The sequence below is a fragment of the Delphinus delphis genome, chromosome 10 (assembly GCF_949987515.2).
Source record: "Delphinus delphis chromosome 10, mDelDel1.2, whole genome shotgun sequence".
NCBI lineage: Eukaryota > Metazoa > Chordata > Mammalia > Artiodactyla > Delphinidae > Delphinus > Delphinus delphis.
Genome location: NC_082692.2, coordinates 33,544,850 through 33,572,454, shown reverse-complemented (window position 1 = coordinate 33,572,454; position 27,605 = coordinate 33,544,850). Strand labels below are relative to the sequence as shown.

The 27,605-nt window shown below is 52.3% G+C and overlaps 4 protein-coding genes across 7 annotated transcripts in view; 2 read left to right on the top strand and 2 right to left on the bottom strand.

The window, feature by feature from the left end:
• Positions 1 to 2,070: 2,070 nt before the first annotated feature.
• FRS3 (fibroblast growth factor receptor substrate 3) lies at positions 2,071 to 10,802 on the bottom strand. Its single transcript, XM_060021834.1, has 7 exons — positions 10,712 to 10,802; positions 8,945 to 9,088; positions 7,832 to 7,920; positions 6,741 to 6,927; positions 4,563 to 4,724; positions 3,573 to 3,730; positions 2,071 to 3,290 (listed from the first exon to the last, which is right to left on the bottom strand). Exons 3-7 carry the CDS (start codon positions 7,895 to 7,897, stop codon positions 2,376 to 2,378), a joined length of 1,488 nt encoding a protein of 495 aa, XP_059877817.1. The 5' UTR covers positions 7,898 to 7,920; positions 8,945 to 9,088; positions 10,712 to 10,802; the 3' UTR covers positions 2,071 to 2,375.
• On the top strand, positions 9,898 to 17,355 carry PRICKLE4 (prickle planar cell polarity protein 4). Of its 4 annotated transcripts, none has more exons than XM_060021837.2 (7): positions 9,898 to 9,986; positions 13,619 to 13,765; positions 14,275 to 14,382; positions 15,080 to 15,217; positions 15,511 to 15,714; positions 16,291 to 16,495; positions 16,968 to 17,355. In XM_060021837.2, exons 1-7 carry the CDS (start codon positions 9,978 to 9,980, stop codon positions 17,339 to 17,341), a joined length of 1,185 nt encoding a protein of 394 aa, XP_059877820.1. In that variant the 5' UTR covers positions 9,898 to 9,977; the 3' UTR covers positions 17,342 to 17,355. The 4 variants fall into 4 exon arrangements, with proteins under 4 accessions (XP_059877820.1, XP_059877821.1, XP_059877819.1 ...); XM_060021838.2 differs by lacking the exon at positions 9,898 to 9,986 and adding an exon at positions 12,079 to 13,182; XM_060021836.2 differs by lacking the exon at positions 9,898 to 9,986 and having other exon boundaries at positions 12,079 to 13,762.
• A 488-nt stretch (positions 17,356 to 17,843) lies between these two features.
• On the top strand, positions 17,844 to 19,233 carry TOMM6 (translocase of outer mitochondrial membrane 6). The gene is made up of 3 exons (XM_060021839.2): positions 17,844 to 18,052; positions 18,596 to 18,700; positions 18,921 to 19,233. The coding sequence occupies exons 1-2, from the start codon at positions 17,844 to 17,846 to the stop codon at positions 18,690 to 18,692; spliced, it is 306 nt and encodes a 101-aa protein (XP_059877822.1). The 3' UTR covers positions 18,693 to 18,700; positions 18,921 to 19,233.
• Positions 19,234 to 22,707: 3,474 nt separating this feature from the next.
• The window catches only part of USP49 (ubiquitin specific peptidase 49), a 77,750-nt gene continuing 72,852 nt past the window's right edge, over positions 22,708 to 27,605 (bottom strand). The window contains exons 5-7 of the mRNA XM_060021831.1: positions 27,367 to 27,475; positions 26,605 to 26,810; positions 22,708 to 25,660 (exon numbers count right to left, since the gene is read on the bottom strand). Of these exons, the coding sequence (XP_059877814.1) occupies positions 25,470 to 25,660; positions 26,605 to 26,810; positions 27,367 to 27,475 (506 nt within the window). The 3' untranslated portion in view covers positions 22,708 to 25,469. The remainder of the gene's footprint in view (positions 25,661 to 26,604; positions 26,811 to 27,366; positions 27,476 to 27,605) is intronic.

Genomic DNA, 27,605 nt, shown 5'->3' with positions numbered 1-27,605 from the left:
CCCACAAATATGCAGACTGAAGCGATTACAGCTTGCTCTGGGGGAACCGCCAGGCTCTGACCAAGACCTGGCGACCCCTGAGAGTGCGGCGGAACTGCTCTTCCTTGAGCTGTTCAGCGAAGGAGCAGCAGTGAGCCTGAGGTCAGTCTCAGGGGCTGAAGAGTTGTGATGACCAGTGGTTTTTTCCGGGGGAGCAGCTGGGTTAAGAGAGCTTGCCCGCGTCGGTCTGCTTTCTAAAGTGGTACCACGTTCATCATCTCATTGGCTACTTCTCACAATTAGCTCCGTGTTTTCTAGGGGCAAAAGCCGAGGCCTATTTGGGGTGACCGAATGCTCAAGAGAGCAGAGATAATAGCCAAGTCAGCAGCAGAACCCGGCCTCTTGACTCAAGCCAAGCTCCTGACTCCCCCATGACAGGGTCCACGAATAAGGACGGTCCTGAGCACACCCATGAGTCACTAGCCTAGCCAGGGGCCCTCGGCCTGGTCCTGGCGCGACCATGCCTGCCCCCCGTCTTGGTCATCCTGTTTGGAGAGTCCATTGCTCCTGACCGTGGAGGCCAAAAGGAGGAGCAGGGGTAGCGTGGGAGGATGTGGAGAAAGCAGAATTGAGCTGCCTGTCTGGGTGAGCTGCAGAGAGGGGACAGTACTGCCCTACCGCAGTGTGGGGAAAAGTGCATGAATCCAGCCTGCCGCAGGTGATTCCTCTGGTCCAGAGATCAAAAGCATGTAAAGGAGAGAAGGGTTTGGTGCCAGCTGTACCCTGGGACCCTACTGGGCCCCAGGTGAAGGGCCTCTCACATCCTCTGTAGCCAGTCCTCTTCGCCCATTTCCTGAACAGAGTGACACCCAAGGTCGGGGGGGTCTGGAAGCCGGTTGGTCTAATCCCTGCCCAGGGGAAAGGGCGCTCCCAGAATTGAGGCCCAGGCAGTGGTAAGACAGCAGGAGGAGAAGGGAATTGGGTGGGGTGGGTGGGCCCCACCATGGCCTGTTTCCTTGGTGTGGAGGACAGGTCTGCTCGTTCCACAGGGCAGGGAGCTGGGGTACAAAAGGTGACCAGAGACAAGAAGGCTTGTCCTACTCCTCACCAGGGCCCTGAGTGCCTCATCGCAGACATTGGATTTCCGGGAGATTAACCGTTCAGGGGTTTGAGACCTGGGGGTCTTGAGGCAGGGAGGCTGGTGGGAGGAGGGAGAGAAAAGAGGCAGCCTCCGGACAGGGAAGGGGAGCTTCCACAACCACAGCCCTGGGTGGGTGATGTGTGCAGCCCTGTACAGACCCCGGGCTCCCAGGCAGGCGTTCAGATGTGGTGGCTCTGTCAGGGGACCACCCCTGCAGTAGGTCAGAGGGGCCCCAAAGAGGCCATTCCCGGGGAGTACTTCTCTGGGAAAGGCCCACTTTGTAAGTCAGATTATTCACTTACATATTACACTGTTTTTCCCCTTTTGTTTTTTGCTCTTCCTGGGCTTTTATTAAAGCCCTGTTTAAAGGTTCTAATCTTGACCTTGCCATGTTGACGGTGCCGAAAGAGGATCCAGGGCCCACCTTTGGACCAAGGTGGTACAGGAGAGCAGTTAAGTACCCAATGGGACCCACCTGGGGGCAGAAGGGAGACTCAGTGAGGGATTCCAGAGGTGAATCTGGTGTAGGCCCCCCCCACCCAATTTCCCCCACACATTGCCAGCCTCAGAGAGTCAGGGTTTTATCTCATCAGGGTAGCCTTCCTTACAGCTCCCCTTTCTGCCTCTAGGACCCTAGCTGTCCTGTCACTTTACTTTGACAGAGCAGCTACCCCTGGCAACTTTCAGTCTGGGCCACAGCTTCTCAGAGGAGAAAAAGAAATGGTCATGACTTGTCACAAAAACCACAGTCACCCCAAATTTCCCAGAGTGAAACCCCTACCTCTGTTAGGCCTCCCCGACTCCCACCCCAGCACCATGCCAGGAAAGATTCCCTAAGAATTTGACATCATCCACCAAGTCAGAATTTAAAAATAATTATATTAATAATAAATATGTTAAATTACATTTAAAACAATAAATAGAAAAATAAACTGATAAATAAAATCAACAGGTACAAAATGTTTCCAAATTTCAACCAAAAAAACACACAGACGACAGACGAGACAGATGACATAACGAGAGGGTGCGAAATGCAATCACGGGGCCCTTCACAGTTTACGTCGCGGCTCCCTCCTCACCTGGTCACCCTCTTCTGTCCCCCGACTCGGAGAGGAGACCGGGAGACTCAGTGGCTGATACCTTTGGGGACTCCGGCCAGTGCAGGCCCTTCTGCGAAGCAACCCCAACCCCGGGCGTGCGGGTTCGGAGCACAGGAGCGGGAGGCGGAGGCTGCCAGGCGGGTGGAGGGGAGTCCCTACAGAGGCAGGTCGGTGCTGTTGTGCCGGGTTTTCCTGGCTGTGCCGTCGTCGCGGGGCAGAGCCCTCTGCAGGTTGGACATGGCCACGGTCTTTTTGAGGTCAATCACAGCATAGGAGTCTGAGCTGCGGGCAGGGTGCGTGGTGGGCACAGGGGCTCGGGGGGCTGAGGGGTTCTGGGACCCCTTGGGGCGGTCTCCACCCCAGCCCTTCAGCTCCACCTGGATGTAGTTGAGCTGCCTGGGGGGCTCGGGGCCCGGCCGGCGGAAATCAAAGTTGAAGACCCTCGGGGAGCCTCGGTGGCGGCTCAGCGGCACAGGAAAGCTGCCGTGGCTGCGGAGGGCAGCCCGGGTGCTGGTGGGCTTCTGCAGTGGGGTCTCGTCCTCCTCGCCTTCAGGGAAGCCGTTGGAGGAGGGTGTGAGCCCGTCCCTCGAGTCCCTGTCATCCGCGGCCTCCTCCCCCAGCTGCTGGGCCTGGCTCTCCCACACGGGGGGCAGGGAGGGCAGGTTCTCGTAGTGCAGCAGCGCGGCCCGGCGCTGGGCGAGGCCATTCCAGCCCGGCTCCTCCGGGCTCAGTCTCCAGCCTGCCCCCAGCCGCAGCCCCCCACTGACGTTCTCGTAGGTGCACTTGGGCCGGGCTGGGCACTCGGAAGGGCCCTCGTTGTTATTGTCGTGGTGGAGCGGGTGATGCAGGCTGGGGCAGAGGCCTTGGCACTTGGTCATGTGCCGCCGAGCCGGGGTGGGGCCCAACACGAACTTCACTTGGCCCGGCTGCAGGAACACCTGCGGGTCCCGCTGTTCGGGGCCCCGGGCCTGCGGGGCAAGGGGCGCCCGGCCCTCAGGCAGGGGCTGCAGGCAGTGCCGGCTCCTGCGGCGCTCATCCTCACTGGCTGGCGTGTTGACGTAGGTGTGGGACTGGGGGGAAAGAGTCCAAGGGCAGGAGGGTCCGAGGGCAGAGAGGAAGGAGAGAACAGGGGACAGGGTGAGAGAAGAGAAGCACAGGGAGAAGGAGCTGCAGTCTCCTCCTCTTCCTTGTCCTCCTAGCCTTCCAGGGAAGCTGCCTCCCTTTCTTGGGACAGGAAGGGACTCTATCAACTTTCTTCCCTCTCGCGATCCTCACTGGGAGGAGATGCCATATTTCCCGACCCCCAGCCCCACCCAGACCCACAGGAAGACGCCGGGCAGCCACGTGCTCACCTGCTCATCGGGAGCAATGAGGGCATGGGTGGCCTCCTCCCCAAACGAGGGGTGTTGCAGGCTGCTTGTCGAGGGGCGCCGGGGCACTGAGAATCGCAGACCCTCTCCCGGGCAGCCAGGGAAGCCATTGGAGAAGCTGGAGACGGTGTAGCCTAGAGCTGGGCACACAGGAGACAAGGGGGTCCTTAAACCACCTGGCAACTACCTGCAACCGTGTGTGTGGCATCCTGGGACTTCTCCAAGTGGAGGGGAGACACTCCCAAGGCCCCCAGGGGGTCAGCCCCGCTGAACTGGCAGTCCCCCATTATCTTCACCTTGTATCTGTTCTCCAAACCCTGCCCTTTCCCTCACAGCTCCGCTTGAACCCCACTTCCCCATCACAGCCTTATCTGAAACACTTAAGGCACACCTTGTCGTCACTGGACCGACCCTTCACCTCATTCCAGCTCTGCCACTGAGCTCCAGGGAAGCCCCTCGAAATCAAGGACCGTGTTCCTATTTCTTCCGTCCCCCACGGGCCAGCCGATGGAGTGCCAGACACGGAGCAGGTGCTCAGTGTGATTCAGTGAATGAACAAGCAGAAATTGTGGGAACCTCTCCAGACAGCCGTGGGCAGAGGTGCCTGCATAAGCCGTCAGGAAAGGTATATGCGTATGATCCAGTAGCCAGAAGGAAGGAAGCAAAACAGCTCCAGACTGCCGTTTCCATGGAAACCCAATGTCTTCCTGTCTGTTCCCCGACCATCCATCAATACAAGGCCCTGGACTCCCCAGCCTCCGCTTGAGTCACCTGACTGGCCCAGGCCAGGACTTATCCATCCCTAGGAGTCGTCGGATGATGGATGGCGGTCCTGGAAGCCTGGCTCACCCAGCCATCCCCTCGCCTGCCTGCCTCACTCATGCCTACAAGACTGGTGCTTCCTGGGGCTATGCTCGTGCGTGCATGTGCGTGTGCACTGGGGTGCTGAGGCGGTGGGGGGGGTCTCCTCACCACTGGGAGGCTGGGGGGCCCGAGGGAGGTCGAGCTCAGCCGGGTGGCTGTTGCGGGTGATGATGACTGGCTCTTCCATCACATTGATGCTGTTGCACTGCATCAGATCCTGGAGGAGATTGAAGATTTCCTCGGCCCGGGAACACTTAAATGCAAATATCCCTGAAGAAGGAGAGGAAGAAATGAGGCTCCTCTGACCCTGTGTCCTAAAGGGAAGGACTAGAGAGGCTGAACAGATGCACAGAGCTCAGGACAAGTCCCTGACCTCCAGTCCCAGGCCTGCAGAGGGGTGGGAGAGGCCCTCACACTGGGCATTCTCCCCAGCACCCTCCAAAGTCTAAGAGCCACAGGAGGAGCTGGCCCCAGGCCCCCGTGGCCCACCCTAACACACTCTATCCATTACCACCATCTTAAGATCTAATACTTCAGCTACATTCCTCCGAGGTTAAATCCTTTTCATAAGGATGTGTGTGCACCAGGGTGAAGGGAAGCGAAGTAAAAAATCAAAGCAGAAGGGACAGTGTCAGATGAGTGACCACTCCACCTCACATGCTGCCCCCATCTTCCTCTGCCTGCTGCCCCTTACTCCCCAGAAAAATGAGCTCCGCCAGGGCACCAGCCCTCAGCTCTGTGCCCAACAGCCTCTAAGCTCTTTGAGGGTGGGAGGGTCTGTCCTCTTCACTGCTTATTCACTGCATACTTAGTCCAGTGCCAGGCCAGAGAGTGACTGTCTACTGTGTATAGGCCCCTGGCCTTATGGAGCTTGAAGTCTGGTGCAGAAAGGAAGGGTGGGCTGACTAGCTAAAGGACAAACATGGCAAGGCAACCATGTGGCTCCTCCACGCAGCCAGCCTTACAGCCCCTCAAACTCCAAGGCAGCAACTCACGGTCCTGGCACAGCAGGACTGGGCTGAGCACACACGACTCCGGGGATCCAAAGATGCTCTTGGGGTGTTGGGCCGGCCTGGGATTCTGCACTCCCCCTGTGTAACAGTGGGACCCAGGACTCAGGGGAAGCCACTTGGGATGTACATGGGCATGTTCCAAACAAAGACAAACTAGGTTGGGGTATGAGGTCTGCAGGAATGGGATTAGAAGAATAGAAAGGAGGGGAAGGAATAGGGCTATTCTTTCCTCATTCTATTCTATTTATTATAGCTCATTCCAAGATATGTCAAGAGCTTAGAAAAGGTTAGGAAAGCCTGGAGTTTTAGAAGAACCCTGTGTCGGGGCCTAGGGAGCTCTTCTGGGATCTCCAGTGTGGATTAATCACCACCGGGAGCAGAGAGGCCCCTTCCTCCCCTCTCTCTGCTCAGCCAGCGTTAACTGCTTCTGCCTCATGAGTTCCAAAGGTAAGGTGCACAGAGGGGAGGGCTCCCCCAGCCAGTACAACCTCAGAGACACACTGTTGTGTTGGTGGCCTCCTCAGAGGAGCTTGCTCATTCCATCCCTGCAGTCACACCTCCACACTGCATTGAACACCATCCCTTGTGGGATTCCTTCTAGCAGAGCTTAGGCCTGTGTCCTCAGAGAAGGCCCAGACCATGTGACCCCTTCAAAGAGCCCCGGCTGGCCCCAGCCTTGACTTCATGGAGCAACCCACCCGTCCCTGACCTCTGGCTGCAGGGAGAAAGGGGAAGAAGGCAAAATACATCACACTGCATCACCCACAAGGGACAGGAGACAAAGATTAACCTCGTGAGGGTTACTCTGTATACCATGGACCTCCCCAAATCTATCATTCCCACGCCACACAGCCCCAAGGCAGCCAGAGCTCTTGCCTGACCTTTCATTATACACAGGAACCAGGGTATATGACTTGGGGCTCAGTTTGTTCCTACTTAGGGGGCAAGAGGGACCCTGAAACTAGAGTAAGAGAGGGAGGAGGAATCGCTTGCTTTCCCAGGTCTGGCAGCACTGGCTCCTTCCCATGGGCTGTGCAACAAATGACCTCACAGAGCCACCCAGGCCGGAGTTGCAATGATCGAAGACAAAAAGCACTGGCCTGGGAGTCCACTTAGTTCTGTGTGCTCTTGGCCACAATCCTTCCCTTCTCTGGGCAACACCTGCCAAGTGGACAGACTTCCCCACTGTCCCTCAAGCTACGACTTCCAGCCCCAATACCTGTCCCAGGCGCACAAGCCCCCATCCCAGCGTGAGGCAGGGGCTGGTACTCACCCTGGCCAGTCTGACACCGGCGGCCACTCTCAAAAGAGAAGAGGTTGGAGTCGTAGCCATAGCGCCGCAGGCAGAGGTAAGGCCAGCGGACAGCCTCGCGCCGATGCAGGTGCAGCACCAGCTCGCTCTGCGTCAGCTCCATCACTCCGGAGCCCAGCTCCACCCCCTCATCATCCACATTCGTCACCTGGCAGGGGCAGGGGACAGAAGGGTTAATGGGTGAGTCCAACAAGTGTGTCCAGGTCCGTGAGCCACTGGGAATGCCACACGATTACCGGGACACGGATGAAGCGGTGCCACTGACCCACTACAGTTCCCTAGGCCTTAGTTTTGTCATTTGGGCAGTGAGGGGAGGGGTGGCTAGTCGACCCCCAAGGTCAGATGGTTAGACGTGCAAAGTTAGATGACCCCAAATGGTCCATGACCCCAAATGGTCCAGATGTTAATGGGAGAAGAGGTTCTATTGTAAGTTCAAAATCTTAAGACCCTGGGAGAGTCAAACCCAAGCAGAACAAACATAAAGGCCTCCACCACCTCCCCAACTGCAGGACCTTGCTGAGGGTTCCCTCTCCTGGTGAGCAGGAGAAACCTGGGCCTCAAGATGCCGAGGTGGGGAGGGGGCGCCCCCTACAGGGAGGTGGAAGGAGCAAGGCGGGGGTGCACACAGGTCCACTGGGCCTGGCCTCAGCTTCCCAAAGCAAACAGCAAACACTAATACTGTGCTTAACATGTGTTAAGCACTGTTTGAAATACTTGACACATGTTAATTCACAAATACAGACTTTTGTTGTTTTCTCCAAAAAGTTATAATGTAAAGTTACAAAGATACACTGACAGGAGTGAACATTCTGAAAGCACAATCTCTGCTACTCTATTGCAGCATTTCTTCATTCTTAGTAATACCAAGAGCCACGAAAAAGGCAGTGGCCTGAGCCCGTTTTCCTTGGTGCTGCTCAGAGGTCCTGAGCTTGCGAAGCCCACAACCTCAGCCAGTCATTTCACCTTCTCTAGGGAGGCTGAACAACTCGACAGCTCGGGCCGAGCCCAGGAGGCCGTGCTGGGAATGTGGGAGAGGAGGGGGCTGTGGGTACCTTGAACTTGCTGGGGTGGTTGTCTGGGACGCTGTCTCTGTTCAGGCAGCTGCAGCAGCTCCCCATGGTGTCAGAGCAGCCGGCCCGCCCTAGGGAAAAACACAAGGGACAGGAAGGTCATCGAGGTCAGCTCCCAAAAGCCCTGCTCTGGGGAACACTGGCCGAACCACCTCGTTTTGATCACCTACTCTGTCTAAGACTCACAGTCCCTCCCTCAAGGAATTCACATTCTCAATCCAGGGCCAGACACACACTGGATAAACATTAATTCAAGTTAGGACGCGTTAAGGATTAATGCTGATGGGGGGATGGAGAGAGCTTCATAGGGGCAACTTTTGATCTGGACCTTGAGAAGTATGTAGGATTCTGACTGATGTAATGATAGGGAAGGGCAGCCTGGGCAGCAGGAAAAGCATGGTTAAAAGTAGGGACCCAGATGAAGTGACCTGCATCAGGAGTTGGGTGCCAGCCCAGTGCCCTCCTCCAGATTCAGTGAAGAAACTGTAGTTGGGAGTCCCAGACACTTTGGCCTGGACCCTTCTCCTTGTTCCTCCTTTTCCACCTCACTCCTCCCACATCATCCAAATCCTCTCTTTTCTTTCCTCACCACCATCCCAACATCCACCTCAAATTTATCTTTTTGATGTTCTCTTCAAATGAGATGTTACATTATGGTCAAGAGATACACTCAGAAGACTGAACATTTAAAACAGAGCACTACTTTGATACCCTTGAGTTGGTATTTCTTCATTAAAAAAAGAAACGCTGGGTTTGCTCCCCTTTGTCCAAAGGGGAGAACAGAGGCCTTAATGTCTGGATTGTTCCTCAAGGATGATGGCACTCAAATTAGAGGTCACAACAGTTGGGCCTGTGCCTAGGATGGAGGTGATACCACCAGGCTCCAGTGACCTAAGGGAGCAAGCAAACACATGGGCCGATTCCCAACCAGAAGTTATGGGTTTGCAACTTTCTGCAAGAAATGAATCAGCAGGATTAGATATCCTTCTAGAACGCCTGCTGAAAGTGTAAAGCCTTGAACAATGCTGACTTGCACCCTCTACTCCTCTCAACTTGGAAAACTCCAGAAAAGTGGCTCCTATACGCAGCTCTCACCTCACCCAGGCCATCGGGGAGCTGACCATGGGAGGGGCATGGGGAAGGACCCCCACTTTATTCCCCCTGTTCTTGGTGGGGTGTCATGGCAAGCAGTCTGCAGAGAAGTCACCTGGATCTCCCTGGGACACACCTGGGGCTCACCTAGCATAGGAGACAGAGACCACAGGTTAGTGGAAACCTTCCATTCTCACCCCCAATTGTTAATGAAACTGACTTGCCGTCAGTCCATCCCACCTGGATATCTGTTCCAGCCCTAATGGGATAGAAACACCAATGAAGGAAGTGAGATCAAGAGCAAAGGGACCACAAATTCTAAGCCCCAGAGGCCCTGAGAGGGACAGACTCCCCTCGCATCAGTGACTTTGAAGTCTGAGGCAGCCCAGGACATTTTAAGTCACCTCTAGACCCCACCTGAATCCTGTTAAAACCGATACCAAGATCACCACCTTACCTTTGCTGAGAACTTGAACTCTACAGAGAGCTTTCTCAAAAGGACACTAAGACGTATTAGAAAGAGCAATGGCTTAAGATTCAGGGAACCAGTAGTCTTTTTTATTGCTACTAAGTATCTGGGAGAGTCTGCCAAGTAGATTCTCCATCACCACCCCCAACTCCCACCCCAAGGCCTTAGTTTTGAAGGGAAACATCTGTCAACTGTGGAACTTCTAGCTTCAATAACCTTTAGAGGTAAGTTTGTAGGACAAACATAGCTAAATCAACATTTTCCTCTTCTAGGACAAGCTCCTTCAATCTCACACGTGGAAGCTTGATAGATTTTCTGTTCTCCAAACTCTGCAAGGCCTAACAGTTAACATAAATGCTAACCATCAATCACAATTTCAGGAATCTGAGCCCTACGTGGACAAGTCGACAAGCCAGTACCCTGGAGATCCTTGAAATTCCACCCTCCTGCTCTGGAAAAACAATGTCATTTCCCAGGGCCCCTGGTGCTCTGCATCCTTGGACACTTCCCAGGTAAAAGGACCCCTACCCTCTTGGTCTGGCTTACTCTCTGGAAGGGGGCAGCAGGATGAGGAAGGTATGCACAGCCTAAAGGCAGACAGCTGGGTAAATACTGGGGCTTGAGCCACCAACAGGGAGTCTGGGGGTGAAGCCAAGAACTACAGGGTGCAAGATGGGGGAGGGTGCTGCACCTCTTCCTGTCCCCTTCACTTCTCTTTAAGATACCAGGACATATCACGACAGCCCAATGAGGGGGGTTACATCGGGTGGGAGGAGGAGGGGTCGCTGGTCTGAGACAGGTGTGGATTGGGGGTGGGAGTTTGAGGTTATAGGGACTCAAAACGTATGAGAGGGATCAGGGAAATGTGGACAAATTTTTTGGACTTGAGCACGGTGCAAGGAGAATGGGGGGCATGAAGACTCAGAGGAATTTCAGGGCGGTGGAAGCATTTGGGGGCATCCAGGAGAGAATGGTGCTCTGTGAGCGTATCAGGGGAATTTGCAGGAGTGAGGGGTTCTGAGGGCTCCAGGACACATGAAGGTGTGTCCGGGGGTGGGGGTGGGGTGGTTCTGGGGGCTTAGAGACAGATTTAGGTAACAGGCGAATTTCTAGATACCGGGAAGGAATAGGGGAGGTCAGGGCCGCCCGTTGTCTCTGGATCCCCGCCCCCAGGCCCGGGTTTCCACCGCCCGCCCGCCCGCCCGCCCGGGGCTTCCTTGGGAGGGAGTGGAGACTGCGGCGCGGCGCGGTGCGGCCTCGGCGGAGCCGCCTCGCCCCCGCCCCGCCGCGCCCCGACTCACATCGCCCCGCGGCCCGGGCGGCGCCGGGCCCCGCTCCCGGGTCCCGCTGCAGCAGCCGCCGCCCGCCCGGAGCTAAGGCCTCCCCGCCCCGTGGCGGCGGGGTCAGAGGTCACCGGTAGCACAGACGAGACGCTGCGGGCGGGCGGACCCGATCGGGGGTGACCGGCGCGCAGCCTAGAAGGTCCCTTTGGAGGACTTTGCAGTAGGGCGCAGGGAGCATGCGCAGACGCCAGAGGGCGCTCAGGGCCAGTGACTGAGAGAGCCTGGCGGGGGCGGGGCGGAGCCTGGGGCGGGGGCGGGGCTAGGGGCGGGGCTGAGGGGGACCAGAGGTAGGACCAAAGGTTTCCACTCCCAGGATCAGAAAATGTACCCGAGCGGCGGGCGGGGCGGGGGAGAAACACGAAAGATTGGGGGAGGAGCCTGAAGGGATGGAAGGAAGAAGGGCAGGACTAGGGACCCCAGAAAGGGGCTGGGGACAAGGGGGCGGGAACTAGGTGGGGGTGGGGACACACAGAGAGGGGCGGGGCTAGGAGACCAGAAGGAAGGTCTGGGGGGACCTAAGGGCTCCGAAAGGCGTTCTGTTCCGCGAGTGCTTGAGGACCCGGCATAACGATGGCTCCCGAGGGTCTGCTCCGCGCCCGCCGGGACGCGGTCCCAGTGCTAAGCCCATGGGCACGGAGGCAGTGGAACCTGCACACTTTCCACCCGAGATCCCTCAAATGCTTTCCTTCAGTCGGCAGCTCTAGGCCCCGCCCCCCGTCCGGCTCTACCAGCCCCAGAGGGGCTGGCAGGGCCCGCGGGGGGCGTGGAAGCGGAAAGCGCGCTCCCGGGGCGGGCAGAGGCGGGTATCGAGACCTGAGAGTGGGAACTGGGTGAAGGGCCTGACGGCAGGGTCTGTCCAGAACTGCCCGGACAACAGCGCGCAGCGAGGGTGAGACCCCGGCGGAGTTCCTTCTCTTCCCCTAAACTGCCAGCAGCCAGACTGGGAACCCCAGGTGACTCGGGAGCCACACCGCTTCCCACTTCGGAGGTGGGCCCCACATGCCCAAGAAAAAACTGGGGATCTGTCGAGAGGGCACTTGGCGGGACCAGACACTTCTCTTCTTCTTCCTCTCACTGTCCCGGGAAACCTTCCATCACTTACACCCTCCCCCTCCTCCGCCACTTCCCAATCCCTAGACTCTGCCCTTCAGGGCAGGGGTGGGTTGGGAAGGTAGAACTCCTGAGACTGGTTACACCTGCGCGGGGGGCGGGGAGGGGGTTCAGTCTTGTCCCTTTTGTAAGGGGGGAGGGGAATTCTGGAAGGAATCCAGCACGTAAGTGGGGTCCAGTGCTAAGTGGACGTGGAGTTATGCCTCCCTGGGGGGATGAGGGTGAAGGGTGAAGACTGATTTCTGAGTGTTGTTCCTGTGTGGGATGACTTCATGCAAACTAGAACTAATCTGGAAGAGAGGTGCAAGTTTCCTCTGGGGACCCAGATACCCTGCTTCGATGCCCACCCCCTCCCCCAAGCATCTCTTGCCTCCTGGAGCCCCAGGGGAAGTGGCTACTCCTGGCCCTGGGTGTGAACAGCCCATCCTGGCTGCCTTCCACAGGAAACCTGATCTGAGGGACAGAACAGGAAGGAAGCAGATGGGTGTGGAGCCAGGAAGCAGGGAAGGGTGGCACAGGGCGGGGCTCCGGGCTGGGAAACACTATAATTGTCACAGTCCAAACCCTGTTCCCAGCCCCAAAGCTGGGTCTTATAGAGGCCAGGGATTTGGTGATGCCCTCCTGTGCCCAGCTGCCGTTAGAATCCAGCCCAGCTCTCAAAGGCAACCTCCTCCTCTAAAGCTTCCCTTAGCCTTCTAATGTGACCTCAGGCAAGTTTAACCTGTTTGTTTCAACCGTAAAATGGGATAATAGAAACTACCTCACAGGATTGTTGTGAAGATGGACTATATTATGTAACATGCTGGAAAAGTCCCTGGCACAGGGTAAACATTCTAGAAAAGTTTACTCTGTTTTTTTTTTCTTCCTAGGGTGCTGTGTATATCTGCCCAGAACCCTGGCCCCATCCTGCCCGGTTTCATCTGTGCCTTACCCAGTAGACTATGAGCTCCTTGAGGGCAGGGCCCATCCCTTTTCTACTTCAGTAGTCACCTCCTATCCCCAAGATACTGTGGCCATACCAGGGCTTGCCCAGAGGAGGGCTGAAGAGATGCACTTAGAATTATCCAATGAAGTTGCCACTAGAGATAGAAGCACAGGATTTTGTCTGTCCTGGAGGAGCTGATAGACTAGATGAGGAGCTGAGAGAGACACAGGGAGCAAAGAGAAACATTAGGTGCTAAATCTTGGGGCACCCACTGTACTTATTTCTGGAGCTCAGGGAAAGGAGAGTTGGTATAGGCTGGATAGGCTGAGAAGGGCCTCCCGGTCAAGTGCTCCTTTCACCCAGCCCAAGCCTACAGTGGGAGAAGCAGGGAGAGGTGAGGAAGTAGGTTCACTGGGTGCTGCTGAGTGCACAGTGAGAAGTGGTGGGAGCTCTGGCAGGGGAGGTGGGGAACAAGGGGCCAGTCTACCCAAAGGCTCACCAGAAAGGCAAAATGCCCTCTCCTTCCACTATGGGCCTCCTGTTTCCTCCATCCCAATCTTGGGAGACCCCCGAGTTTGAGCTTCAGAAACTCTGGAGCTGAAAGGTTTGGCCTCAAGCTCTGGCTCTGCCATTTACTAGCTGTGTGACCTTGGGCAGACCATGTACGCCTTCCAAGCCTCAATTGGGCCATCTGTAAAATGGTGATAAGAATACCACCTGATTCACATAGCTGTTGGGAGGACTGAAGGAGATAACGCCCAGAAAGCATTTAGCCTGCCTAGCACACTGTCGTGGCCCAATAAATGGGAGGCGTCTTGTTTTCTGTGCAGACTTTGCCACCAATGTCACTGCTGAACTCTGGCTCGCCCCACCGAGGGGAGAGGCTGACCCCTCCGGAGCCAAATCCACCAGTCAACTCAGACAGCAACCCAGGTCACGTGCCAGAGGAGGACCCTGAGGAAACCTCTGCTCAGGTGGTAGGGGTCCTGCCCTTCCCTCTGAGACCAACATCCCCTCCATCCTTTGGACCTCTTCCCATTTCCACCAAGTGGGAGGTAGTTAGCCTTTGTGCCCAACTTCTTGCAGCCCTTTCTCTTTGCAGGAATCCCTGTCCCTACAGCCCTCTCAGGACACAGGGGTTCAACTTCTTTAAGCTTATCCACATGAATACATGAATACTCTCCTAGGGGGTCTGTGTTGTCAAAGCAGAACCTAGGGACTTTGCCCCTAAGGAGTGAAAGGGGTGATTTCAGGCATAAGAAGGAAGCTGTTTTGCAGTGTGCCCCCCCTGACCTGCCTCAATCAGACCATAAACATGGGAGTGGATCAGTTGTCCTTGTGATCTTGAAGGTGGATCCTCCAAATGGAGGGGGGTGCTTGGATGTTGTTCCAGATTGGTGAAGAGGTGGCAATGAAGAGGGAAGGAAACAAGGGGAAGGAAGGAAAAGCCGAGCTCTGCTTCTCTCCTTTTGCTGCGTTTCCTCAGGATCCTGAAGTCCTGAGCTTGGGGAACCCTGGCCTGGACATCAACCAAGCCCCCAGCTGGCCTGGACTGCGGACCCTCCTGCAGCAGCTCCCTCCGCAGGACAGCGATGTGGGTCTCCCTCTCCCCAGCTTTCCTCTCTCTTGCCTCCCTTTCTTTACTTACCGTGGGAAGAAGTTTGGTCCAAAAGGCAGGGGACACGCATTTAAGGCCTAGCTTTGCCACTAATTGGGGGAAGTCATCCCCCACCCCCAGCCTGAGCTTTCACAACTACATAATGGGTGCAGTAACATCTGCTCTGCCCACCACAATGCTTAGTTGAAGAGCAAATGAGAAAATGGACATGACCAGCTTTTGAAACTGATAATGGAATGTACAAATGTAGAGAGTATGGTGGTTAAGCATTTATTGAGGGCCTCTGTGTGCCCAGTCTAAAGGCTTCCAGTTCAGCTGGGGAGGCGAGGCAGGAGAATATGGAGTAAATAGGGAAAATACAGTGGGAAGTGATATTAAGCTACAGCTCATTGGGAGCCAGGGTCTAAATATATGGAGATGGGCTAAGTACTGTAGGGCTGTCAGGACCTGAGCGATCACCATTCCTGGGGTGGGGGGAGTGAGACGGAGGTGGACTTATGCCAGTTCTTTCCCTCCTTCCCTCCCTCAGTACCCTTCTGTGCTGTTATCTCCTGCACCTCCCTGAGGTTTCACAACCTTCCTTTGACCCAGCAGCTAAACCTCCCCTCTCCAGTCAAACTTCAACCTTGCCTGCTGGGGCTCTCCCGGTCACAGTGGACCTCTGTTTCTGCAGGAGCGCTATTGCCTGGCCCCTGGGGAGGAGGAGCTGGCTGAGCTGCGGCTCTTCTGTGCCCAGCGGAGGCGGGAGGCCCTGGGACAGGGGGTGGCCCGCCTAGTACCTCCCAAGCTTGAAGAATGCACCTGTGAAAAGGTATGTAGCACCCTCCCCCCAATATTCCCCTTCCTCCTCTTTGCCCTCTCACTTCTTCAGAAGGGGCTGGCTTCTGGGACTCTGGAGGGGGAAAAGGGGTTTGGGGATTGACAGTTTGGCAAAGCTTAGGAAAAAGGGAAACCAAATTTAGGGGTTCTTCGTGGAGCCTGCAGTGGAGGTGGGCTTGCCAGAATATGGGGAGAACAGTTAGGTTGAGGCTGGGATGGAAGAGCCAGGAGAGAAGGTAGGAGGGTGGTGTGGCCTCTGACCAGCGCAGCACCCGCACCCCGCAGTGCAGGGAGCGGCTGAGGCCAGGGGAGTACGGAGTGTTCACAGCTCGGGCAGGAGAGCAGCGCTGCTGGCACCGGGCTTGCTTTGCCTGCCAGGCCTGTGGCCAGGCCCTGATAAACCTCATCTACTTCTACCACGATGGGCGTCTCTACTGCGGCCGTCATCACGCAGAGCTGCTGCGGCCGCGCTGCCCGGCTTGTGACCAGGTACAGCCTCGAGGGGAGGGGCTGGAGGGGGTCTGCTCAGGGTCCAACGCGGCAGATGCAACGGGACACCTCTTCCAGTACCACGGAGTGGGGAACAGAGAACTAGGAACCAGCCTGGGAACTTTGTATTCCCTTTGCTCTGACTTGAGCTCTGGGCACCTGGGACTCGTTGCCTTTGTGCCCTCCCTCACCGCAAGCAGAGTCTCCCAAATTTTCTTGGACTGAGAGGATTTCTCCAGAGCGGGAACTCTTAGACAGACGTTCATCTCAGTACGTCGGGTGCCCAGTGCTGGGCCTGCTCCTGCGAGGAACTCCCTCAATGTCCGCACAAGAGGCTGCACGGAACCCTGGGTGGGGCGTCCAGGAGACCCAGGTCGCACTTCTTCAGGCTGTGCCACCTGCTAGCTGGGGGATCCTGGCTAAGCCAATCAGCCCTCCCCGCATCCGAGAGTGGTTGAGTAGATCAAATGGGAATGTCTGTAGACGTGCTTTAGCGTCAACTGGGTATAAGGCGTGGTTACTGGATGAATGAATGAGTGAATGAATGAATGAGCCGTTCCCCTCTCCCTCTCCCAGCTGATCTTCTCCCGCCGCTGCACCGAGGCCGAGGGACGGCGCTGGCACGAGAACCACTTCTGCTGCCAGGACTGCGCCGGGCCCTTGGGCGGGGGACGTTATGCCCTGCTGGGCGGCGGCCCCTGCTGCCCCAGCTGCTTTGAGAGACGCTATTCGGATGCCGGCTCGAGTCCGGCCCCGACAGTGGAAGGCAGGGCGTCCCCGGGTAAGGGAGGAGAAGGTGCAGATCAAAGGGGAAGGGGGCAGCGGCTTGGGCTGGGCTGAGGGGGGGTTCTCCCGGGCTGGGACCCTCGTCCCGGTCCCACGCCGTCCCGCCCCTCCAGCAGCGCCCCCGTCCCCCCCACCGCACCCCCAGACCCGAGCCTCGGGGCCCGCAGCTCTCACCGCGCGTCCCTGGCCGGAGCGCTCCGAGGGCCTCCAGAACCCACCCCGCGCCGCGGTTGAGGCTGCGGCGCGGGACTCGCTCCTGGGCTGGGGCCGCGGCCGCCCTCTGCTGGGCGGAGGCGGGGAGGGGCGAGGAGCCGGGAAAGGACTCACCGCGGCGGCGCGCAAGGCCCGGAGGCGGGGCGGGAGGCTGGGCCCCGACTGGGACTGGCTTCTGGCGGCCGCCCCGCCCGGATCTGGGAGAGGGAGAGTCGCGGCTCTGAGATGGGCGTTTCTGACCCGGCCCGGAACAGGGGAGGCGGAGATCGGCGGATTTGAAGATGGGCACCGCGCCCCGCGGAATGCCGCGATCATCTCCCGGGCAGCCCTTCTCGCTACTGCTGCCAGCTCCAGTCTGGAAACCCACAGGGGGATGCTTGGCTCCAGCCCGGAGCAGGAGTGTAGAGCTGGGGACCAGGAGGAGACACCCAAAGGGCAAGAGCAGGGATGCCCAGAGACTCCCCTTGATCCCAAGGAGGACGCTTCCTGCCCCACCTGCTCCTCTTCCTCTGAGTCGGAACCCGAAGGCTTTTTCTTAGGCCAGCGCCTTCCCCGGCCCTGGGAGACCCCCGGCAATCTCCGAGCTGGGGACAGCGACACCTCCAGGAAGCATTGCACCATTTGCTAGTGGCGCGGCCCGGAGAAAGGGTGGCTGGGGAGGTAATCTGTACGGTGAGAGAGCAAAACTCTCCTCCCCCTATAAAAATCCTAGACTGAACACCATCAGGGCCCAAGGCTGGGAGAGGCGGCGAAATGACAAATTTGGAGTGCTTCCTTTTAGCCCGCGCATTCTATGACTTTTCATGGAGACTCTTGGGGAGCCCCATTCCTTAAAACTACGCATCCCCTGCTGAGTGAGACCCTACCCCACCCCCACAGGCTAGGCAGCCCCATCCTCAGCATCCTCCTCCTGAGCCAACGAAGTGATCACTCAGAGACCACCTGTGACTGGCGGTGGGCCAGCCGAAGGCCAGGAGGGAGCCGGAGGTGGAACCCGACCAGGCGAGGTTGGAGCTGGACGGCGCTCCTTGCCCGGCAGATGACGCGGACTCGCAGCCCGGGAGTTCTCGCTCCCGGCGTCTTACCAAGCTTAAGCCACTGCGCCCTCTGTCGGCGAGTAGCCAGCGGAAATGCGAGGCCGGAAGTTGCGTGATCTGCTGGCGCCGACAAGCGGCGTGGTGAGAGACCTTGCGGAGTGTTGGGGTGCTGCTATGGCTTCCAGTGGGGCTGGCGTGATCGCTGCGGGCTCGGCAAATGAAGCTCCCGAAATCCCAGACAACGTGGGAGACTGGCTTCGGGGCGTCTACCGCTTCGCCACCGATAGGAATGACTTCCGCAGGTAACCGAGGCACGGGACCTTGGTCGCTCTCCTGCCCTTCGCGCACGTATACATACCTGCCAGGTTTCCTTCTTCGCCGAGGCTGGGCCCTCCGGATTATTTACACCGCCAATATCTCGGCCTTTTCGTGGCTCTGGCTGTGCTTTGCTGAGGTCCTTGACCGGGAGAGTTCCCGTGCGGCCAGAGCGCTCCTTTCAGTCACCGGGCTCTGTCTAGAGAATCTCACCCTGCCCCCGGAGACCCGGGGAGAGGAGGCGCCAACACGTAAACAGGCTTTTCGGCCCTGGACGAGTACTTAATTGGGTTTTGCATTTGACCCTACTCTTACTAGACGTAGAAACGAACCTTAAATAACCATGTGGGTCTTGGGCAACCTATTATGTAACGATCGATGCTCTTGCGATTCTAAAGTGTTTTTGCCTTGGGAGGGGGCGGTTTCCAGGGTGGTGATGGGAAGCTTCCCCCCACCCCCCAGCCCATCTTTTACTGACCAAAGACACGTGACTCAGTGACCACAGGGTTAAAGGGATGCATTTTTTCCAGGAACTTGATCCTCAATTTGGGACTCTTTGCTGCCGGAGTTTGGCTGGCCAGGAATTTGAGTGACATTGACCTAATGGCACCTCAGCCTGGGGTGTAGGCGTAAAGGTAAGCATTAACCAATGTTCTGCCTGTTTTAGGAGTCCTAGAGACTGGGATAAGAAATAATTTATATCAGCTATTCACAAAATAATAGATAAGAGACTTGATGTAAAACCCTTGGCTATTCCTAGTTAGATGTGTCTCCAGATGTTCCAAGGGATGAGTCTCTTACCAATTTCCCTCTAGTGATTTTACATTTCTAATGCCACGTGTTGTCTGACTGCAGACACATGGAACCCGTGCTGTACTCGAACCTTCCAAAAACAGAGCCTCCGATCTGTGACCGTCACAAGACTTGCCCTGATGGTGGCTGAAGTTTGATTCAGATGGGCACCTTTCCTTCCCTGCTTGATTTCCTTTTCTTTGCTGAGTCCACTCAGAACACCCTTCTCTGGTCAGCAGGTAGGGTTCAGCTAAAGTGTTGTCCTGTGTTCTGTAAAGTTCTGTACATAGTTCCAAAGTTTCTGCAGGGGATGATCTTTGCTCTTGTCCTGAGGAATATTCTAATGGTATTTTAACAAATAAAGACTGTACACAAAGACAGCCATTTTATTCTTTTAATAAGAAACTTCGGCTTACAAAAACAAGGTGTAAAAAGTCAAGATTTACAAAAATCATAAAAACATGATTTATATTTCACACTCGAGAGAGACAGGAACAAGCCCCAAACATGGATTGTAACAGAGATGGTTTGCTTCATATTAAAAAAGAAAAGGAAACTGTAGCCACCGTTCATTGATGTTAGCATAGGATGAAGCATATTGTTGAGGAATTTCCATTTTTGAGCAGTACTAAGGGAAGAAGTCATTTGGTGTTGCATAGCATTTTAGTGCACTGGGTGGGTTTTCCAGGCACCAGGGAGGCATTGTTGCTGTAGTACAGTGGGATTTGAGGGCAGTGAGGTGCAGGTAGAGGCAAGGGGTAAGTAAGCCTGGGCAGTGGGCACTGAAGTGACACTGCTTGAGGAAGCTGCTTCCTTCACAAGGAAATAGATTATTTTCTGACCCTAAAATTCATGGTAGTGCCACTGTCCAGGAGTGTGGGGTTCTTTGGAAATGGAATATGTAAGGAACTGGCATGGAAAGAATCACATAGGCTTAGCAAGGTGTGGACATAGTGACAGGCTCCCCTTGGCAATTTTTCTAGTTGATTTGCTCTACTAGGCATTTAAAAAAAATACATACTACTTTTCCGTGCCGAGTCTCTTACGGAACTGGTATGGGATTAAAGGACATGAATTGGAAAGGAGGGTCAGTATAAATGCACCACAGTGGCCTAATTGTTAGTTGACAGGTGTTGTCTCTAGCAATCTGTTCACTAAAGGTAAATAGAATAAAATGGTCCTTCTTGATCCTGCTGGCATAAATGTGGTTAAGAAAGCTGTTAGGGAATTAGATTTTTTATATGTTAAAGAAAAGCACCATTCTCTTATGAGCATTAATCAGGGAGGAGGTCCCATCTCTCAGGAGGAAGGAGTTTGAGCTTATATGAATTCAGGCCTGTGGCTGGCTTAACATGAAGGCAGGATCCTTTAAGAGTCTACACGGGGACCACAGATGCTCTGACAAGTTCATATCTGATGAGGAAAGGTAACATACGTAGAGCAAGGCTTAGGTTTAAAGCCATCACCCCCGCAAATGGTGACCAGGAAGGAAACTTTTAAATCCCTTCAGCCTGCATCAGACCACTGCGCTAAGACTAGAAATACCAGCACCTCCTGTTCTTTATAGGAGTGAAATGTACATCCTTGAAGTCTGCTACCTGATCTATTCATAATTGTGAACAGTTCTATTTGATAAAAATTTTCAAAGCTAAAAATCAAAATCTGGCCAAAATTAAAGACATGGCAGCTTCCAAAAGCATAATTCAAGTTTCACTTAAAATTTAATGTTTTAGCTTCAAGTAACAGTGCCACTGTTGGTTTATAAAGCCATAAAGCTGGTAAGGTAAAGTTTCATTTAAACTGCCTTAATTCCCAAAAGTGATAAGAATTTTGCAGATTAAAGCTACCAAATCTACAATTTCCTCAAATTCTGATGAATAATTATTCCATAAATGAAAGTGCTGGTTTTCATCATTTCAACACAACATTTCTCCTCAAGGGAATTGTTTCACATCCTGTCATACGGTGTTTAGCCCAGGCTAGTTAACACCATGTGACAGGATGTAAACACATAACATAGTATGACAGTACTATGAAAATCTCTTACACAACCTAGTTAGATTTGAAATAGAAACATGCCAGCAGAATTCAGTATGGAGAAAGTCCACAAAAATGACCATTCACTTCAATGCTCTAGTGGCTATGGTGTACTTAGAGCAGTGTTTGGGTTGAGTACACAGTGGTTAAAGTCAAAGCCCTAGACCAAGAAAATGGTGAATTTAAACGTGGAAGATATAAAATAAACTCACAGTCATATTCAGAAGGCGCTTTTCAGCTTTAGTGCTAACTTCAAAAAAGAATCTGAACCACCAGGGAGATTCATACTTACCTGGTAAAGAAACTAAGTGGCCATGGGAGGTTTTATTCCAAAGATACAACCCCCTCACCTAATTAGGCTGAGGGATCCAATTATTATATGTGCTTCGAGTGGTAAGCTTTTTAAACACCCTTTGGTGAAGTCTTGGAAACCTTAAGGTGGGAGTAAAAGGAACATGCTGTGTTTATAGCCCTGCAGGTGAGCAGGCTGGGTCTCTTCCCCTTCCACAGCCACTCAGCACCATCCCAGTCAGCAGCTGCCAGGGAGTGGGGCTGGGGAGCTGGGACGGGTTCTTTGAGCCTTCTTTTTTGCATATTACACAGTGCACTGGCTTGCCTTACAATCTAAAGTTTCACATATAGGGGACTGTGTTCTACACTGCTTCCTGAAATTTTGTGCAAAAGAACTTCAGAACTAATGAAGGTACCATTTCAGGAGGAACCATTTCTGTTTGACTTCTACCATACGTTGCCCAGCATTAGAAAAACTAAAAGACCCTTTTCTGAATATTTGTGCTCTCCCAACCAGCTGGAAAAGCAGCCCTTCCACTTATAAGATATAATCCCAGATAGGAATACAGTATATGTTTAGGAAGGGGTAGCCCTCCCAGCCTGATTTTAAAAAGGCCTGAGCTAATGATTGGAACATAAAAGGGGTGGTAAAAAAGAATGGGGTACATAGTCTGCCTTGAAAAGGAGACACTGATGAATAATCAAACACAAAGATTTTGGATATTACAATTAAAATTTCAGAACTTGCTGGTAAGAATAATTTGCTTTTACACACACAAGATATGAAATGCTTTTAAAAAGTCTGACACCAAATGTCCTTTACACTATACAGATCCATTTGCCACTTGAAACGACAAGAAGGAATCCTTTCCCTTAATCTTTTCAATCCCATGCAAACCATAATTGGGTACAAGGCACCAAATTTTATGAATTGTATAAAATTAGTTCACAAAGCTTTATCAGTAAGTAAAACAAACTCCATTTCTCCCTCCCTGCCCACCCACATCCCAACCCCAAACACCCAACCAGGTTTTCATTCTGTACTACTGTTGACCTCTCTTGTGTTTACGCTGGGACCTGGCTAGGGCCATGCTCCACTGCCAGTCAACCCACCTCATTAGTTCTTGCACTCTGATGGAACTGTAAGCATAGCCTGAGCGGGGAACTCATACAATCATTGACTCTAGAAGCCTTGCCATTAAAAACAAAAATAAACTCTGCTATTGAGTCCATAGGACACATTAACACTTCTATAGTTTCCAATTTTATTCATGACATTGTAAGAGACATCTGGAAATTCTTTACAGTGTGGCACTGCCCCCATCAGCCTGAGAGGGACTGGATCAAAGCAGGCAAGAGGTCTGCCCACCTTTAAATAAGAGTTCAGTTCTTGGCCATTGAGGGCATTCCTAATCTTTTTTTTTTTTTTTTTTTTTTTTTTTTTTTTTTTAAAAAAAACAAACACTAGCATGGATGCTCTCAGAGGCAACCACAAGTATGAGGGTCAAGCTAGATTGAGGTAAAATCCTTTTTGAGGGGCCAGGGTGCATTCACCTTGGCTGGCTACAGCAAAAAGTAAACACACCAGCCAACTACAAAGGGTTCCTAGAACGGGACTCCAACTACTTGTCTGGGAAAGAAGCAGGCTCGTAAGGTTCAGTTAGGAGATCTTGGGTTTGATTTGGCAGCATCTAGTCAACTTCTACCCGGTTCTTATTTTCTTCTCTTTACAATGTTTCGACTTAAAGTAAGATGCAACTAAGAAATTCATCTACTTCCAGTATGTAAATAAATTAAAGGCAAAGGGACATTTCCCTCACAACAGCCATTGGCTTATGCAGCAGGAAACTCTTTTCTTTAATTAAAATCTCCATAAATACTAACTTCTCAACAGCGTCTAGTGCTGCTGCCTCTGGGTACCTGAGGTGTCTCACTGCAGGGGCACCTTCAAGTGTGTGCAGCTCATTGAGGTATTGGTTTCTATTCCAACTCATTTTAAATGATTTTGTTAATTTGATACAATGTGTGCTCAGCTAATTTAAGCACTTATTTTACCAAGTCCTTTGCTTAATAATCCTTAATACTTGGTATAAAACTATTTTTAAGAATTAAATTTGAAGATCTTTTAATTTTCTATTAGATGTTTATTTTTCTTGTTTTCCCCTGGACAGCCTGAGGGATGAAGTAGATGCTCTATTAGTACTTCTCCATTTGTAAGTTCTCTTTTTCTAGAATAATAAATATAGCATTCAATGAAAGATGAGGCACAATTTATATTTTCCTTCCCTTTTTACTCTCCTTGGGTTTTTTTGAGTTAATGCGCTTTTCTCTTGCCACCAAAAGTCATCACCAATCATGCCAACTTAAAAATGTGGATCTAGAGGATACAGCCTCACATCAGAGCGTCTGACAGCATGGGCAGCTGTGACACTTTAAAACAGTGTCCAGGTGAGGGTAAGCCCGGGCCAAGCTTGTACAAAGAAGCCTGCAGTAGACAATATAAACCAAATAGCATAAAAAATGCCATACGCTATCGCTTCCAAATAAAAGCTAAATATTACAGAAACCTCACAGTGTTGGAAAAAGCAAGTTTAATTTAAAATATAGTCACTCCTCTTCCTTATCAGGGTGAGCCATTTTCTGTCTGATTTCCTCCAAGTCTCAGTGCTGTCTGGCAGGTCCTATGGGAGAATTCATCTCAAAAGAGGTCAACAGCAAATGCTACAGATCTGCTTGGGAAATGTGGTTCCTCAACATTGCTAAACCTTTGAATCTCATTCTTTAGCCTTTCTTTTCCCAACTTCCCATCCCTCCCCAAACTCCCTTCACATCCATCCTCTTCACGTGGCAACTGTACTTCTACCTGAATTGAAATGTTAGTATGACATACTCAGTCAAAAGATGAGCATTCAGAGTGACAGGCTGAGGCGGGCTGCAGCACTCCCACAGTGAGAGTTACGGTTTGCATTCACTTTTACTAGTGAGTCTAAGCGAAGGACTGAGAAGGGAAATTCAGTGGTGCCTGATAGGGCAGAGAGTTTCCATCTGGGCAATTTCATGCCACTTAGAAACTGACCCAGTTTAAAAAAGAAAGATATATTTTACTAGCACTGGAGTTAAGGACAGGGCACTCTTGCTTTTTTTTCTCTGATGGATTGAGTGTGGGTGGGTAAAGAAACAGTAGGGATTAGCAGATTTTGGAGGAAACAGGCCAGGACTGTCAACAATAAACTGTTCAGACATACAGGAGGAGGATTCCTAAGCCTTAGAAAAGCAAAAGCTCCCACATCTTGTGAACAGGAAATAAGCTGCAGGTTAAGAAAAGCTGCATGCTGCACCAGGGTGAAATGGGTGACGGGCATTTAGATAAGCCCTGGGCCACTGGCTATCCCCCACCCCCACCCCCAACTGAGTTCTGAGAAGGCCTCAGACAACTGACCCAAAGACCAATTTAAACCAAACTATGTGCTTGCCCTAGACCTGAACCAGGGATTTGCTACAGAACTAGGTAGCCAGGAGTGCCCTTAGGCTCAGTGTGCCACAGAGAACATGTCATGTACCAGTTTCTTGCTTCCCCATGTGAACTGCTCCTTCTTTAGAATGAAGGGATGTTCATGCCATCTCAGAAGATGTGGTATGATTAAATGACAGCAGCAGCCAGGGAGAGTATGACACATGAAAAACCTCCCATTTCACATGGAGAAATTTCCTCCATGCATCTCATTCCATTCTTCAACTGCTATCCCCTAAAAAAGGAAGTCTGCAGATTTTTAACCCTTGAGGGCTACTTCCTTTGTAGGAAAAAATCCTTAGACTTCACCTTCCGCCTTGGAACCAATCCTATCCAGCAAGCTGCCAGCCCAGGGCCCCTCCTTGCGTGCTCTGTCGAGGGCTGCTCACATCAGGAGGGTTCTTCTGGTGCTGCAAGAGTCCTGATTAGCAGGGGAATCATGTAATAGAAAGAACATGGCTGGATATGACTAATTTACTCCCTCTTTCCTCCACCCAGATCCCTCTATATTCAGAAGCAACTGATGGAAGAGTCTTCATAGAAGTTACTCCTTTTGATTTGTTTTAACGAAGGAGGGAATTTCTAAACCCATTTAAAAGAAAGTTGCTACAAATTTTATGATAGCACACGAGTCACCTGGCACCTTCTGCTCTAGACCCAGTGACGCAAACCTAGTAATCTGTTCCTGCAGTAAACCTTATTTCCTATACGAGGAAAGATGTATAGAAACCAAGAGTTTAAAAGCAAGCCAGTCCTCGATACGTGCCTCCCATTCAGGGGAAGGTCCGTGGTCTGCCCTCATCGTTGTTGCTGGACTGCACCTGAGTTTGGAGTTGGGTTTCTGAGATTCTTGCATTGCCCTGAACTGTTCTTTGAGTGTAAAAAAGGATGTAGGCTTGAGTTTTGCACACTTCCTCGACACTGCATACATTCAGCTTTGAGTCATTGCAGTGGACCCAAAAACCTAGGAAACCAAATGAAAGAAAGAGAGAAAATGACTACCCAACTTATATTTCAGTCACCAGGCAAACAAGGAGATGAGGAAAGGGACAGAGGAGCTCTGAATAGATCCAACCCTTGATTGTTGGTGGTGGACGAAGAGAAAAGTAAATGAAACCAACAGACTTCCCTGAAACCACTGGGTTTTAACCCCGCAAGCCCCACCACAATACTGCTTGCAGTATCGACCGACTATAATTTTTGCCCTCATTTCATTTCATTCAGTCTTCTTCACTGCCCATTAGGGTTTTCTACAAAGACAGGAGACTGGGGGCTAAGAGATGGGAAAAGGAGGAGGAAGAGAGGGGGAGTGTAAATAGAGAGAAGTGATAAAGGAACACTTAGAAGGAATAAAAAGTTATTTTTTACAGGCTCCCTCTGGCTACCCCAAGGGCTGAGAGGTTCAGGATGGGTACACTACTGAAAACACATTCGCAGCCCACCTGCCTCAGCGCGGTAGCTGGGAGGCTCTGCTCTGAGGGCAAGGACTGAAGGCTCCTTGGGAAGGGCCTTTTTAGTAAGTGCTCAGTAAGTGTCCTCAGCTTTGTTATGAGCTGAGGCTAGTGAGATTCCATGAAGTTAGATGGGTCATATTGTTTCTGCAAAACCAAGAATGAAACTGAAGTCTGCAGCAGAAGTATTAGTAACAACAATAACCTCTAACATTAACTGACCATTACATACTAGACACGGTGCTCAGCACTTTTACTTGTTAGTTCCTGTCAATTCTTAGAACAATCAAATGTTGTTACTTAGTGATATATCCAAAATTTGAATCCATCTTTCGTAATTCTTTCCACTGGATTTTAATGTATGTAATATCCCCCTATAGATTAAATAAAAGGAATGAAATGTGGACAAACCAACCCTTTTTTGTGTCCCCCGTCCCACAGAGTAAAGCGCACGCACCTCCCTCTGTGTTGTAGCAATAGGCTGTGTAGTGTCCTGAGCCAAACCCTTTCCCGTGATGCATGACCACTGCGGAGAGATCATAGGCAAAGGTCTCTTTGTCAAGAGAGGAGAGCATGTCCCTGCAGCAGTAAGGTTCCATGGTTAATACCTGGTCAAAGACGACATGGACCCCAATCTTCTCTCGGTGATTACGGCCAGACCACCTAGAACATGGATATAAACTTCTTACTAGTAAGAAATGGCCTGTGTGATCAGAGGCAGAGGTAGGTAAAACAGGGAACGGAGAACATTTAACCTTCTGGATTTGCTTTTCTTTCACAACAAGACAGTGGTAATCAATGTTCACATATATTTCCTGTGAATATTGCATGTTCTCTGAAACTAGAAATCCCTGAACAAGCAATTCAGGCAATACTCTTTTTGTACTTTACCTCCTGCCCTCCTTTTCACAGATTATCTCTTACTTTATTCTGAAGATGAATCTATAAAAGCCCAAGCGAGGCTAGGAAATGTTCAAGCACAGACACCCAAGTGCAGGCTAGCTGATTAAATAGGACCATGAGAGCAGAAGCCCAGTCCTGGCCCCCGACATCAGCTTGCTTCACTGGGCATGAACCATACACTCCATGGAAAGCGTGAGGCCTCTAGGGAACAGGCTTCTCCTCCCAACACCGAAGAAGACATCTGCCTTCGCCAAAGCCTTTGAAGTAGCTATTCCCACAGCTCACAGCCACGTGGGATGCCCCAGAGCAAGCTCACCTGAATCTTTTAAGGTGCAGCCGGAGGACCTGAGGTAGTCTGTAGATCATTAACTGCTTTCTAGCTTCACTCAGAACAAGGGGTTTTGGATTGGATTTTCGTCGTTTGCCTATATGGTTTGGGAAGGCATAAGACATAGATTGTGAGGAGACTCATTCTTTCTGAGCTATGGCAGAGACAGTGACTTGCCACTCGATATGCATTCTTCTTATTTCTCAGTATTAAACCTCAATTATATT